This window comes from Papilio xuthus, unplaced genomic scaffold (genome assembly GCF_000836235.2).
Source record: "Papilio xuthus unplaced genomic scaffold, Pxut_1.1 DF827756.1, whole genome shotgun sequence".
Lineage (NCBI taxonomy): Eukaryota > Metazoa > Arthropoda > Insecta > Lepidoptera > Papilionidae > Papilio > Papilio xuthus.
In genome coordinates, this window is record NW_013530893.1 from 3395765 (window position 1) to 3412731 (window position 16967).

At 34.9% G+C, this 16967-nt stretch overlaps 1 protein-coding gene across 3 annotated transcripts in view; it reads left to right on the plus strand.

The window, feature by feature from the left end:
- Positions 1 to 16967, plus strand: part of CtBP (C-terminal binding protein) — a 73560-nt gene that overhangs the window by 49753 nt on the left and 6840 nt on the right. For all 3 annotated transcript variants that reach the window (XM_013310051.1, XM_013310050.1, XM_013310052.1), the window contains 2 exons: positions 6483 to 6705; positions 15639 to 15766. In XM_013310051.1, coding sequence (XP_013165505.1) covers positions 15684 to 15766 — 83 coding nt within the window. In that variant the 5' untranslated portion in view covers positions 6483 to 6705; positions 15639 to 15683. The remainder of the gene's footprint in view (positions 1 to 6482; positions 6706 to 15638; positions 15767 to 16967) is intronic.

Here is a 16967-nt window from a genome sequence, read left to right on the forward strand (position 1 = left end):
AATACGTATGCTAGGGTTGGTACACACTAATTAAATGTAACAAAGAGAATAATGAGTGAATCATTACTCCATGTTTAGTTTTTACCCTGAAGTCTTTTGATATTTAAAATGTCGAAGCAACGTTACTTTTAAAGATGGAAATTCTCAGGAAACATTTCTGTGTTCTAAGCACAACTAATTTTTTATTTAGATACTTGTTGATTGTAATTACCGTAGGTTTACACGGTACAAAAGTGAATCTATCATTGTGTTTAAAAAAAACTAGGTAACAATAAGTTTCGTATAGAGGTGTTTCGACAGTGGAAATCCTTGGTTCTTAACCGCACAAAATACATATTGATTTTATCTGTAAACATTTAATTTTCCCTTTGTTGTTATCTGTTATTGGATGGTTTAATAATTGTCAGTGAATAAAGGCTTTATCTATCTATCTATCTATCTTATTGTTATCTGTAAAATCACTAAGAAACAAGAGAACAAAGTTGTAGTGATCAGTCAATTTATCTATAAGTCGTGAAAGTGGCCACCCCGCTTGTAGAAAGTTTAGTAAACTTGGTGCTCGGAGTGTGGACACGAGAACTACACTGTTGCTAGATGAATATGCAAATTGTATTATACTTTGTGTGTGTTGGTTTTGTATAGACTTTTCGTGTTTAATATACATACATATTATATTTGGATTAAAATAAAATATTGGTAGTATATGTCATTATGTTTAGTGTATTACTTTGCTGTTGATTGAATTTAATCAATAACCAAATTAATAATAATAATAATGATCTATATCACGCTCTACTGGGATCGATCTATTATTACGGATAGGACTATTGCTGCCAATAGGCCCGATATAGTAATAATAGACCGGTCTGAGAGTTGTGTAATGTTAGTCGATGTCACTATTCCACATGACGAGAATCTCGTGAAAGCTGAAAAGGAAAAAGTGTTAAAATACCTTGATTTGGCTCACGAGGTTACCGCCATGTGGCGTATGAAATCGACTACCATTATTCCGATAGTCGTATCGGTAAATGGACTGATAGCGAAGAGCTTCGACCAACATCTCAAGAAGCTCTCGCTAAACAGTTGGATTAAGGGCCCGATACAAAAGGCAGTTATCCTACAAACCGCGCGCATCGTGAGAAGGTTCCTGTCTCTGCAACCCTGACCACTGGTTGTTTGAGTCATGGGATTCCGCAGCCGGTGGTGTTCTCTTTTTAATATAATATGTTTTGTATATTTTTTTTTATATAAAATGTATTATATTAGAAATGTATATAAATAATAATAATAAGACATTTCATCCGTTAAAAAACATTACAACACTTATAACACAATGAAAAAGAAAAAAGAAAAATCAAAGAAATTACAATGAAGCGTTGCAATGCAGAATAGATAGGGCCTTTGCTCTGCTGTATGTTTATTACGCCGGGGGGGGGGGGGGCTAAAACACTGATATTCTGCAAAGGCCTTGATATTAGTAATTAAAAAAAACTAAAGCATAGATGAAATGTTTTCATTGAGAATAATAGTACAATCTTGGGTATATTTAAGATTTTTTTTAAATAAACTTAACATCACGTCTCCTGACTTTTTGCACTGTCCGATGAGAATAATTAAAGGAAGCATTCTAATAAAAATGTATGTTATTAATACTACATTGAACATAGTATTTGAAGTCACTATAATAATCCATTAACTGTCTGTTGCTCGGTGCCGCGTTGTACAATGTAATCGTGTTACCATCACAACTCCTTGTACTGTAATTAACCCGCTTTCTAACCCCCTAGTGCAGCGGTACGGACGATCGATATCGAAGACAATTGCTTGTCGTACGATCCTATATCGACATATTGACTGATAAAATTACGTCTCTATTGGCCCGAGTCGGACGCACCGCAGACACGGTCCGCAACGGATTGCTTCTTAAAAGCTGTTTTTCGATGCATGTGCGTAAAATCGGACTGTGCGTGCGGTGCGTCCGACGTGCGGGCCAATGGACGGGTACCTTAAGAACCTCCACACTATATTAACTCTACCACTTAAAATAGTTTACTGTTAATACCGTTGGATTCTAATACCAAAAACTCTGTAAAAACATATCGTCATTCCAGTCATTGTCATTGATAAAACAGAGATAACAATATGTGTTAACTGGAGCTTTTGGTCTCAGAAAGCAACGGTTAAACTGTCATTTAGTGTAAATGAATTAAAATGCTGTTTTTTTCTCCTGATAGCCTCGATTAACAAAGGTTTTTTTTTCTAAATAGGCAGTACGGAAAACATGTTTCACAGTTTAACGATATGTAGGAAAATACAATGTTTATTTTCCGTCATTAAGTACGGGAAACCTCACTGCGTTTAAATAAAGCGTATAGAAACCAAACTAATCGAAACTGACTTCAGTATTGCAGCCATTAGGACGTATGTGGTAATCCAGAGTAGTCAAGCGTTGGAACCGAGCCATCTGATCAAACCACGCGCACTACGTATTTTTCTGTTTATGAACACTGCAAATCAACTAAATTCATCGTCTACGCTATTCTAGACGTCGCCCGCGACTCCGTCCGCGCTGTATCAACGAAAAACTTAATTAGTAGCCTATGTATTCTTCCAGACTATGTTCTACATCTGTGCAAAATTTCATAAATGTACGTTGAGCCGTTCCGGAGACACCTTCTAACAAGCAAACATCCATCCAATCGTTTGCATTTATAATATTAGTAAGAGGAAAAAAAATTTAATTGCGTCTTACAAATAATGTTTCACAGAACTTGCTGGTTTTGTTCTTGTGTACTATTCAATATAAAATCACCAAAATCCCGTTTTTGTTCGTCTTTCGTAAGTAACAAATTTGATGTGCCCGTTCTAAATGATACCGTAACGCCTATTGTCTCGTGGTGAAAGCGAATTAAACGGTACGAGTGACGTGACAAGGTGGGGGTAAGGGGAGGGGGGTAAAGATGTGTTCATGTCACAGTCAATGTCATTTGGAAAATTGGTAGAAAGTTTGTGGACATTAATGTTGGTAAATGTAAACGTAATGTGAAGGCATGATCGTAATCGTTAGAACGTTTACTGTATATGTATTTTAATGCTATTAGTTATAATGATTTTGTACAATATTAATCAAGTGCGGGTTAATAAACACATTTTAATATTAATAAAAATTGGTGGTAGACATAGCGCACTACGTTTGTTGAAGTTTATGCGCTGTGGTAGGCATTCTATACTAACGTACTAACTTAATTATCTTTTTAAATGTATAATTAATTCATCAGTTCATATTTGTCAACAATTTTATAAATACATTTAAGGGCTTACTGTGCTTAATTGAATGCTAAGGGAGTCTCTAAGTGCAAGTTTATCATGCAAATTATACGTTATTAAAGACCATTAAATTTATTATTCGCTTATCGTTGTCCTATTTACAAGATAAACCATACTTAACGTAGATCAATACTAAAGGCAATTGAAAGATAACTCTGCGAGCCCTTCCTTCGCAATCGATAGCTCAACGACCCTCAGCTAGCTTCGCTCCCACTGACTCAGTACATCTAGTTGATACAGCGATAAGAGTGCGTTACTTAGAGTTAATTGAACGTACCCACAGTGCCTTAAATAGGGCTGCCACTTTTACCAGTAGTTTTAAAATGATATAACGTAATTGTAGATAGTAGACAACACTTAAGATGAAGTTCAAAAGTTTATTTCAGCAAATTGAAACACGTGTATTTAGTTTTTTTTTTCTTTTGATTTAAAACATTTTAATTCATCCGACAAGTAAGTAATCAGTTGGTATAGACTTGCGGTGTGCCCCCGGCTCGCGCGGCCGCGCCCCGCCGGATGCGATCAATGGCCCTTTCAATTAAAAGTTTCTCCCGGAGCTCGCTTGCAGGCCGCGCCGCGACGCTTTTGTTCCAACAACTTGCTACTCTCTAGTTTTTTTTTTATAAAACCCCTCCCCGACTTAATACATTAAAGAGACCGTCCGACTTTGTTTGAGGTAGACAATTTATGTAGGTTAAATGTTTTCTAGGGGAATGTAAATCGAGTTGAACCAACTGATTGAAGATGGGGTAAAAAGATATTGATATGGTCTGTGTAGTACTGTGTTTATACTTTCATACTATCATAACGGAACCTGATGGTTAGTAATTTTGTACACATTGTCAAGTACCCAGGAAACGGACATTGATTTTTTTAATATCAACGCTAGTAAAACCGAGTGTATAAGCTAGTATGTTTAATTTGACTTACAGTTATGTCAAGCAAACAAGAATACATTACTCATTTGTTGTTTTCTTTTTAAATGTTAAATTTTTTATTAGTAGTTCTTGCCTGCAGAACATCTTTGAAGATGGAGATAGTCTGTTTAGTATTAGATCGTTTGTCACTCAGTGAGTACAATAAATCATCGTACATATGACACGTCGTTTGTTGACTTGCTTCTTAACGACGTGTAAAATCACCTGCCATCCTCTGATACACATTTCACAGTTGAAATACATTGATGTTTGATGGAATCTTCTATTTAACTGTTAATAATGTCTTACAAATGTGATACAAGTTATGTGTTATTTGTTTGGATGGAAGGATGTTTGAAGGGACCGATACCGACTGAACGGATCCAGCTGAAATTTAGCGTAGATGTAGAGCATAGTCTAGAAGAACACATAGGCTACTAATTAAGTTTTTTTTAATTCTGCGGGGATGGAGTCGCGGTCTACAAATAAAGCGAATATTGACAGTTCTGTACTAAATTCTAAAGTGATATAAAACCTACAACAAGTCTGAAAGCTTTAAATATTTAAATATATCTGGCACGCAGTGTCGTTATAAAAATCTAAATATTTTTAAAGCCATTTAGTATATTTTAAAATGAAATGACCAAGCGATCTGTATAAATTATGTAAATAACGTTTGGTGTCGTAAAACAAGTCGTCCTTGATATTCATTCATCACATGAAAACTTGTCGCCAGCGAGCAATGAATAACAAACGTAGCAATAAATTCGAATGCATTACTGTCGAGTGTACATTTTTACAATAATTCATACGTTTTAGCTTTGTATGAGCAAAGGTTACGCAATATGTATAGCTCTGTTGCCGAGCTGTTTTGAATTTATTTACATTAATGAACGTTTTAAAATGTTTAAAATGATTGACGAATTTTTCTCAGCAATTTTTGTAACTTTTTTTTGTCATGAAATCGAATGTTTCGTCAGTCCAGTTATTAACAGGCGTGGTTTAAAACTGGAACACACAAATAACAATTTATGTTGTTCAAATTATACAAACTTGTTTGGATTTTTCCTTGTAGATATATGAAAGCATCGGATATCAATCTCGGTTTTTCCAGAACAATATAAAGTGAATTGTCTAGTCAAGATAAGTTTTGAGCGCGGTCTTACTTTAGGTGAATTCGTAATACGTTTACTGCCACTAACATTCGCCTTCCTATGTCAGTTTTCTACTAGATGGTAGTGAATATTATGTTCTATATATTTATATCCTAGAAAATACCTTTCTTAGAAAAAGAAAAATTATATTATTAGCTATAATAGATTTGATAAACATTACAAGAAGCCATTGGGACTACAAAGAACAATGCACGTCGACCGTCGGCTATAAAGCAACATTGTCGCGTCTATACAACTCTTTATGGACCGTAAAATATTATTCGGAGCCCCCGTACGGCCGTAACCTAGGCTATAAAAATATTTCGCCGCCGGTGATCGTAAATTGCGCGATGCTCTCAAAACTTGCGATATCAACGAATCAACACTTAATGTGTTTCGAAGATGCGATGCGAACTCATTTACGACTAGCATAAACATTAAATTCGTAAAGTTCGAGAGGGCGATGACGAATCTTCATTTTGTAAACAGCGGAAATCATTCGGTTTGATGTTAAATTACTATTACACAACACGTTCTTCGACGCAATTTCTTTTTGGTAGTATTCAAAAACCTCATTTGACCTTTAATTGTTTTTAAATTAATTGGTAATTTGCAAAAGATATTAGTGTTTTGTTCGTTTACTTTTAAATAAATTAAAAAGTTTTGTCACTAGGGTGATATTGTTTTTGTTGCATAATTCGAGAAAAGTTTTTGATGCGACGAATGTCTCGTATAGAGCGTCCAGCTCAACCTTCATCTGACATTGTATGAGATCATGCACGTAAGCATACACTTTTTTGTATGTTTTCTAATGTTAGAAATTTTTAGTAGTAATTTGAATTAGGTTTACATTTCTCTAGAGAACTTACGAAGTCTTCCGGTTGATTTGGTAACCATTGGTCTAAAAAACTACTACTCATTCTTTTTTGTTTGGCTATTCGGACATATTAAGAGGACGAGAAGTGTTACTAACATAGCATTTTCACGGGTAATTTTAGTCATGCATGATGAGACATTAGCTGGTTTAGGCACTGAACTTTTAGTTTATAATGAGTTTATTAACGTTTACATTTGTTTGTTGCAGGTGTCGTTGTGCGCGTAGTGTTGTGTTGTTTGGTGCAGTGCGTGAGCGTGTGAAGCTAGTGCGTGCGTGTGCGCGTGTAGTGCGTGTAGTATAGTGCGCGGTGCGGTGCGCGGGTAGCGAGGCAACGGTGCGGCGGCGGTGGCGCCCACCACAGCGTCAAGTCAATGCCGGTGCGCCGATGGACCGGTGATCGCGCCCTGACTACGTCACAACAGCAGCGCTGGTGAGTTTATATACGTAATACTAACTATACTTGTCTGCATATAGACTCCACGAAATATGTTACATGTTTTCCAAAAGAGATATCTCTTTACGACAGTCGGTTTGAAATATGAAACCAATGCGTATGTATGTTCGTAATAATAGAGCAAAAACATGTCTTCATCCGTAGATAACATGTTTTGGTAAGTTTGTTTTGTTCGGCAGTGGAAACTGACGGGTCACATTACACGCAAGCGTGCATGTCAAATAAAATTATTATTAATACTGCATGTATCAAAAACGCGTGGTAACGATGGTAAAGAACTAATCTATTAATAGTAATTGCCAATCATTGCCGTACATATACAAGATTTTTCGTTTTAAAAAAGCTAAACACGTGTAAGTCAATCAATGAGTTGCTTTTCTAGCCTAGATTCTTTATTTGACTACTAACAACGAAAATAAAATTTCTAGAATATAATGTAACAGATATTATTTATTTTAAATTAATTCAGAATAATAATGTTCGTCGTTTTTGGCAGCCTTGAACTTTGTGAGGCCAAATGTAGGGCGGTAACTGTTTGGCCCGCCGACCGAGAACGGTTTATGGCCCTGCGGCATAAGTATCACCCTTATTCTTAATTCACAGGGTGTGAGGAAGGTCGGGGTATATACGGAACATGAAACTTTTCCTTGAGGCTTTTATTGAAAGAAATTTGTAGTTCAATAATAAGTTCAGTTCATTCGTAAACTTGGGTTTCTTAGAAGTGATAGTTTTACACAGCGCCAGTGGCTTAGGGGTTAAGCGGTTGACTTGTAACCTCAGTAGGTCCGTCATGTATCAATGCGTTTTTCGAATTTCGAAACATTTTTAAGTTCATTTATCCTAAGTTTTACTGCGAAGGAAAACATCTTGATGCATCCTGCACATATTTGCAAAGAAACTCAATGATATGTATCAAGTTAACTAACCCACACTCGGCTGGCAAGTTTGAGTAAGACCTAGTCACCCCTAGCATAGAGTAGGCTCCGAGTCCCACTTTGGTGTCGTAACTAAGCTGTAGATTACGAAAATAGTTTTACTGTAGGTATTTTTTAAGAATGCAAACGTTCTATTTGCATCGGTACGACATTGTAACGTTATTGAATAAATTTTACCACTTCATTGTATTCATATATTCCTGACATTGTTATGTCATGCAGTGTACGAATTATTATCTGAGATCACGGTTACATAAATCGCATAAATCTTTTTTATCGAAGCTAAATTAACATCTATTTTGCGAGTTATGACATCTTCGGCAAATTTTATGTATAAAAGTAGAAAATTTGTGATTTTTTTTAACTTTTAGTTGCCTCTCTTTGTATTAAAATTCAACTGATGGCACTTGTATTAAAATATTTTTCTTGTATGTCTTAAAGATGATGAGATTGATGACAATATAAAGTGTTGATAATGGAAAGTTATGGACATAACAATCCCTTTAATCAGATACCTAAGTTCTATAATATGCTTATTCGAAGTGTGAGAAATTTCATTGCCGAAGGAATGCTTAGAATTGTAACTTGTTGCAAGAAAATTGTAACAAGAAGTTGTTTGTACTAAGAACGCAAGGTCTTTGGTAGTTTTTGCGACTATAAACATTCTGACACTACTTTTTAGTACATTTGTCGTTTTAACGTCTAGATCTTATAAATCACGCTGTTCGTACGATAATACGTACGACGAAGTAATCATTTCTAAATTCGATATCCCTCTCATTTTATTTGAAACAACAGAGATAAAATTGTTTTTGTATAGGTGTAGGCAATGGAATTCAACCTTTGTAATATACTTGTTTCCAAATTATAATTAACTAATTTATTTTTATAATATTTGTTTGTACAAGAAATTATTTTTGGATTTTTATTAAAATATAATCATGCATGCTTGTTTGTTTTCACGCTGATAGAATTTCAAATAAAAAGATGGCGAGAGTTTTTGCTTTATTTTTTTTATGAAAAAGCATCTCGTTGCATATTTTGATGCAGATTTTATTTCTAGTATATTCTTAGATTCAACTATACGATGTTATTTTGCACGATTTAACTAAGTTTAAGTAAAACAAAGAATGTGCTCAGTTTTTAATTAATAATCTTTTTGAACTGCGAACAGGACTAGCAGTTGTTCCGATATTATTCCCTAATTGCAGCCAGTGTTGCCAAGATGTACGCCCATTGTACCCCTGCCAAAAGTGGCAAAACTGTGTGTTAACTATTTACGTAATACTTACTTTATGTTCGCAAAATGTAGGTTATATTTTATATGTTAAAGGGGTGTAGAATGTTCCTTCATTGTTTGCGGTATTTATATGACATATTCGATTCGAATTAATATAGGATTTCAATTCTGGTGGATTAAGTACATTTCTAACGTATTCATTCGTATCTCTGTTTTGTCAAACATAATGTTTTATACAGTGATTTTAGTTTTATAAACGAACGATAATCCTAACTTCTATCTGAGTTATTTATGTGAATTAAACATCTTTATAGAGTCTGACACAGTTACATTTTAATGTCTCGCCTACATACATAATATCTATTATATTAAACGTCAAATAAAAAAATTGTATTGTAAAAGCAAGGGTTTTCAATTTCATTTACACGTGAAATATGTACTTATTATTGAATATTTTGCCATTTTCAGTTTTGTTTGTACCGAAAATCAGATGCGGTTTATCGTATTTCTTTATAATTATGTGTTATATTATCAAAATAAAAATGTTATATAACGTACACATATATGAAAGTGGAACGTATATAACACACGCATCGCTCACGTGTTAATGCACGGCTCGGTTGAAGGTCGCACTGGCTGCCGACAAGATAACAACCAAAGTTATACAACTACCCAAGCTATTGTGTCGTCAAGTCATATGTCGCCATCGAGAAGCTAGATACCTTAGAGGTTACTAGGTTTTTGTTAACCATGCTGGTCCAGTGAGAATTGATTGCTGTTGCTTCAATGATTTTAACTTTATCACAGCTCCAATAATCTCACTTCTCACTAATATTACAGATGCAAATGTGTAGATGATAGATGTATTATTGTTTGAAGGTATGTCCGGAAGGGCTTAATGAATCTCGCTGAAATTTGGCATAGATGTAGAATATAGTCTGGAAAAACACAAAGGCTACTAATTAAGTTCTTTTTTAATACCGCGCGGACGAACTCGCGGCCGACTAGTTTCAAATAATCGTAAGAACTAAGGTAAGGCTATAGCCTTACCCTAGTTCTTTATAAAGAATACAATTAGGATTCAAGTCTCCGATCGTTGTCAATTAAATGTGTCTTATAACCACTGCACTTACGGCCGTCTCGTATCTCTCGCTGTGTGATATATTTAGAAATGATGGCAACACATAAAGCCGGCTATATAGTGTGGGTGCGATAACGTGCATTGCACAAGTGTATCGAGCGCACGCCGCGCCACTGTAATTGTAAACAATTGTCGATAACGGCCCATTGAGCGGCTCGCGTCTTGCGTAACCACACGATAGTTCCGGCCCGCGACTAGCGCGACACGTGTACGAACATACGTCTGTTTAATATACAAATTTCATGTTTTATATGTTGTTATAGCATGTTAATATATAATTAACCTTGGTAATTTATTTAATACTTTATAATTCCACTTGTTTTTGGTGTTCAATTTCTTTTAGTAACCATTTATAAGATGTTCAACTCAATAGATATACCAATAATACGGTTAACTGGATATTATCAAACAAAGGAATCTTACTTCTTACTAATATGATAAATTCGAATGTTTAGATGAATGGATGTATCTCCAGAACGGATCCAGCTGAAATATGGCATAGATGTAGAACATTGTGTAAGAATATATAGGCTACTAATTAGGTTTTTTTAAGTCCGTGTGGACGGAGTCACGGGCGACAGCTAATAATACATAATTTTGTTTTAACATTTTATTAACTGCATATTCCTAAACTAATACTATCTAATAAGTAAAGGTAAAAATATGTTTTTATAAGTGGGTTGGTTTTGCCACACTGGATAATCATATTTGAAAAGATTCATTGATATCAGCTGTGTGGTATAGTTCAGTAAAGTTATTCACATACATATTTGAAGTATTATAATTCATTGTCAATAGGACCGTCGGTGGGTCGTGACTATGGCCTAGTCACCCCTAGGTCATTTAGGGTAGGCTAGCAAGCACCTCGGTGGGGCGATATAGTGAGTTGATAATGATGATGAATTTCATTGAATAAAGTACTTGTAATACTCCATTACTCGTAAATGTTGAGGCCATCGCCATTCACGTCAGTTTTTCGTAGAAAGCCAATGTTAAATATGATTTAACGTATGACCGCAGAATATTTTCTCATGTTATAAATAGTGTAGCAAGTGGGCGACGACCCGTGTGCGAGATGTGTTTATTATTATACGTTTAGGATATATTTAAAATGCGCCACGCCGCTGCTCCGAATGTTAGTGACGTTTGCATAGTGCAGGGGTAGCGAACCTTTGCATACCAACGTGCGATATTTCTAAAGAAATGTTTAATGACGTGATAGATGTTCCGTGAAACAATTTCGACTTTTTGATTACTATGACATTTCGTAGCGTATAAATAATTCGTGTTTGCTCTTCATATAATAATCAGTTCAATTTTGTTTACTTTTTAAATAGTGCATGATCCGTATAGAAAATTTTGTGTCGCCTGCCTTAGGTTCGCCACCACTGGCATAGTGTGCTTGTTATTAGTTAGCGTAGTTAAATGCTTAGTAGATATTTGTGAGATATTCTCTAAAGTATTAAATAAAATGATTATCTTTTACATAGACAAGGAAAGGTTTAAGACATTCTAGGTAGCATTAATGATTTTGTTTTTGGAAATCGAAAAACACATTGGTACATGGCGGGATTCGAACCCAGGACCTGCAGATTGCAAGTCAACTGCATTATTAGCTTGTTGAAACCTATCACTAAATACTTTCTCCATAATTTGTTATTATGTTTTTCTTATTGCTTTAGTTTATAGTTATTTGTGATGTTTTAAAAACTTGTACCATTATAAAGATATTACAATCGGAACAATAAATAAAGCGATCCCCAGACTAGACAAAGACGTTGCTCGTGTAGTGCGGTATCTGCGAGTTTGCCAACTTTATGTCTTTATATTGTTTTGCTGTGGCCGTTATATTTCACTCGGGCGACTCCATGTTATCTGCCCGACCCATTGTTATTGCCCACCGCTAAGTTTTTCCTTTAACAGCTATAGCTAACGACCAGTTAACATTTTACGATCACGAGTAAATTTTTATTTATTATATTTTTTGATGTAGTGTTTATTATATTAGTAGTGCTGTTGGTGATTTCGATTATAGTCTTTATGTTTATAATATGGATTTAGATTAATTTATGTTAAGATATTTTTAACGTTCTAAGAGTTTTAATTTTTCTTTTAATGTTATAAATAAAATTGTAAGTCTGTTGATAGAATCAATGTTTAATAACTTTACGCAAAACTGATGTTGATTTATACGAATCCACACAATCTTTTATCGTTTACCTATCATTCGTTACACTTTTTGGGGTACAAATCTTCTCTGTCCTCTCAAAATTATAAAAAATCAGTCTATTTTTTAAGGATGCATTGGATATTTATTAATTTGTAGCTATGTAGACAGTTTTATTAATTTTTAAACTTAAAGATGATATCGCATATGATTAGTAAATAACTGTCATAACTATGTGTGTATGTAGTACCTATACATATAGTATATGTGTGAGTTGTTTACTGTCACTTGTGAGGTTACAATGTGCCGGCAATTGGTATCGATTCAGACCTGTATTGATTCTAATTGACTTTTGCCATCACTCATCATTGTTATATTCATGTAACACTAGAAATTATATTTTGTACGTAGTTCTCCAAATAGAAAAGTCATTATTAAAGTAGTATGATTGGTATAGTAGAGTAATATAACTTTTTTATCATAAGGTGGCAAACGAGTGAGCGGCCACCTCAAATCGCTGAAATAGCGAAGCGACCATAGCTCGTCGACATACTAAATTGCATATGCGTTGCCTAGCTATAATACACGGAGGAGGGGATGCACAGAAAGAGAACTTCACATCCTTTCCTGATAAGAAAAAAAGATGGGAAGGGAAAGACGAATAAAATTAGGCCTCCGGCACGCAAACTTATCAGGCGAAACGCGGAATTCCTTCCAATAGACTTTGGTTATGGTATTTCACCAAACGAGCCGGGACAATTCGTGCGAAGATATTAAAGCGGGCTCTACCACTGTAATAACTTACAATATTTTGGTTTTGTAAATTGTTTTACAGTATGTATATAGTTTTTTAAATAGTAATTATAATTCGTCACACATGAATTAACTGCTTGCACATTAACGTCTATACCTTTGTATGAAGTCTCGATCTGTCACATATATTTATGCTCAGCCGGTGCCCCGCTTGGCTGACCGCCAGCAAGCTTGCTCTGTGCGACGACAGTAAATCCTATCTAACATTGTACGCAGTGTACCATTGTGATAAATACTGCTAACCGCTATACGGCATCGCTTTGTGCTCTTACAATCTGTAAGATGGTGTCTCCTGAAATATGCCACGGATTTACTGTTGTGGATTAGACCAAAAGGATAGGTCGGAAAAGATAATAATAACTAGCTGTCGTCCGCGACTCTATACGCGCGAATTTAAAAAAAAACGTAATAAGTAGCCTATATATTCTTCCAGGCTATGTTCAACATCTATGCGAAATTTCAACGAGATCTATGGAGCCGTTCTAGAGATATCTTCAAACAAACATCCATCCATCCAAACGTTTAAGTTAGTAAGATTTTCTCTCTTGATTATTCGTCTGCCATAAATTGTGAGCTCTAGCTCTAGCTTGCTAGGAAGATGGGCATCGGTCGCTTCATATCAGGTGACCGTCTTACTGTTCGGTCACTTGTATGAAAAACCTTTAAACCTTCATGATATTTATAAAGTAGATAGATAAGAAATAATCGTTTATTCAATGCAGTTACATTGTAACGAATAGATATCCTAGATTGGTACAAGTGCTAAATAATAGCGTGACAATGAAAGAGCAAGGGGTGACCTCGGGAATGTTGACTGTAGTGATCTAAATTGCCTCGTCACGCCACACTACGACACACAAAGATACTACGACACACAAAGATATTACGACGACCGCGGTACATCCATACACATAAAACGTACACTGTTAGTCTTCCTTAAGCTTCTCTACTATAGACTGAAGTAATGATTGTGGGTTTCTGAGACTAAGCTGCCAGTTTAAAACATATTGTTATCTCTGTTTTGTTTTATATCATAAGGTGGAAAACGAGCGAGCGGCCACCTGAAGTCGCTGAAATAGCGAAGTGACCGTTGCCCATAGACATACGCAATTGCATATGCGTTGCCTACATCGCACTTGCTTGCTTACAAAGATTTTTCAAAGTCAAACGTAGTCTGTGAATTGAAGTGTTCCGAAAAACTCTAAAAATATGATAAAAAGATTTTAAAATAGAAAAAGGTTAGGAGGAATTACAATTAAATCATGCAATAAAGACGTGAAATTAAGATCGCCTGTGAATTTCTTAACAAATAAGATTATCGTCTTTGTGACTAAAGCGCGTGCTCGCACAAGAATCAGTAATTCCATTACGACTGGCTTCCGAATTCATTTGCCAGCTATTGACACTCTATTCCTTTACATTTTATTCTATATTGGATACATTTTTCAGCGTAATTCACTCATCGGAAATAACGTTGGAAGTGTCGAAATTGTAACGTCGACTACGTACTTTGATTTAAAAATCTCTGTTTTTTTTCATTTTTCTTTATAAAGATTCCAATTCCATTGTTCTCCGCCAAATGAACAACTTATAAATTAACGAATTAATGAAATATTATTTACTTATTATTTATTTATCATGCGTATCTAGCCAAGTGATAATATCAATAATTAAAAGATATATCACACGTGTTGTGATTTTCTTTAATTTCTGTACCTGTTACATACCTATACCTACAAAAGCACCGGTCAGTTAAAAACGCAACGATTCGATAAACAGCATATATCCAATTGATAATATAGTTGCTGTCGCACGCGAATCCCTCCCTTCGGGTTTGAAAAAAATATAGTGAGTAGCCTATGTGTTCTTACAGGCTATTTTCTATAATACATCCGTGTCAAATTTCATCAAGATCCGTTGAGCGGTTCCGGAGATACCTTCAAACATCCATCAATCCATCTTAACATTCGCATTTATAATATTAGAACGATAATTTATAAGTAAAAGGCATTGAGACGAACGGTCGTTGTTAGCTCTTTAAAGGCGTCGTTTCAATCTATGAATAGTGCTATGTTTATGTCAGTACTTTATTATGACTGCTATTGCTATAAAGTATTTGTTCTCTCAGCATAAAGACACGACGGCAATTTGTTTTGCAAATATCGCAGGAAAATATACGTTTTTCCTTAGTGTAGGCACTTATTTGTGAATTATATTGACCTAGTTATTACTAGTGCATTATAATTGCTTAGTTAAGTCTTGCATGGTTAGTGATAACATTCACCTTCAAAACGAATTGTAACTAGTTTTGACCTTGTTTCATTATTGGATTTATTCGTTGTTTTTAGGCACAATACTAAATTGTATAAATAATTAACAGTCTGTCAACTTAAAGTCATGACTAAGCATTATTTAAGCATTTCCTTAGTATAGATTCTACTTGTACAAGTGAATAGGTGTTAGATGTAACCTTTCCTTTATGAATCGTGATTGGCGTAGTATCTGTACATTGTAGACACAGAGCATTGAATTCTAAGCGTGTCAAACTACATTTAGATTCAAATTAATTGTTCTGTGATTGTTGATAATGATATTTATTTATGTTAATTTCAGGTGACGCGCTGCGGAGCGGCGGTTAAAGCGGCTCTGCCGCTTTAAATGGACAAACGCAAGATGATGCCAAAGAGACCGCGTATGGACAGTATGCGGGGTCCCATCGCCAACGGACCCCTGCAATCTAGGTGAGTGAGACGCCACCATAATCCCTCTAGTTTTAACACGCACAACAATTGTTTAGTTTGAAAGTTAACTCGATATGCGAGTCGAGTGGCATTGAATGTGTTAAGCTGTTATTATATTCATGAAATAGTAAAGGTTAGTAACAAAAATATTGCCTACCTATCGGGCAAAAAGGTATAGGAAATATCGCTTCGCACGTGGTGTTGCATGCGTACTTTTTGAATAGAGTTACGTAACACAAAGTGTTGCACCAACGTAAAATATTCAAAGCGATTTATGAGCTCGTATTTTCATATATATCGCGTTCGACTTCTGCATTGCGGTCCGCGCGTGAATTCTTTATAGACTTTCTGTCTACATTGAACGGATGTCGGTCGTTTTGTCTGTATTATAATTTTATAATACATGTGGTGTAACATGTATAAATATATAAAAATAATAAAAAAAATAATAGACGTGGGAAAAGTTCGTAGTGAAAAAAGAACTACTAAAATCAGTACGGTTTTCAAGTTAGTTTCTTACAAAATTCATTGAAGAATGTAAAAGATATTTCACGTTACTTGTTTTTCGACCGCTAATCCTATTTGCTTTCTATCAAAAGTTAGGAATGACTTCACTTCTTTCTTTGAGCCACCCCCCCTCTTTTGTTTCCTCCTCAAATCAGTTGGCAAAGTCTCGGCCAAAGTTTGTTGAGAATTTGAGGCAACTCCCTTCGCGCCTCGCCGTATTACTTTCTCGTTCCCCGACGAAAGTTTCAACGCTAATAATAATAATTCTACTTTAGTATGAAAGTTTTAAGTTATTAGTTTGTTCTCTATGACTTAGGCCTTAATTATTTTAAGGGAGTGGGTTGGGACAACTTAGATTTGAATTTGATACTTGTTTAGATAATTGTATAATATTTAATTATTCTTGTTATTATTCGCTTGCATTTTTTATTAATTACTTAATGAAATTATTTATTTATTATTAAAAACTTTTAATGTCGTCTTTCTATATCTTAAAATCACGATACTTTTATATAACTTCCAATTTCCATTAAAAACTTTAGAATTCTATGTCGTTTTTCAGACTACACTGTCTGCGTATCAAATTTTATTTAAATTGGTTCAGTAGTTTTGGTGTTAAAGCGAGACAGACGGAGTTACTTTATTATTTGTAGTATTAAAAATAAAGATGAATTGTTTCATTTATATGATTTTT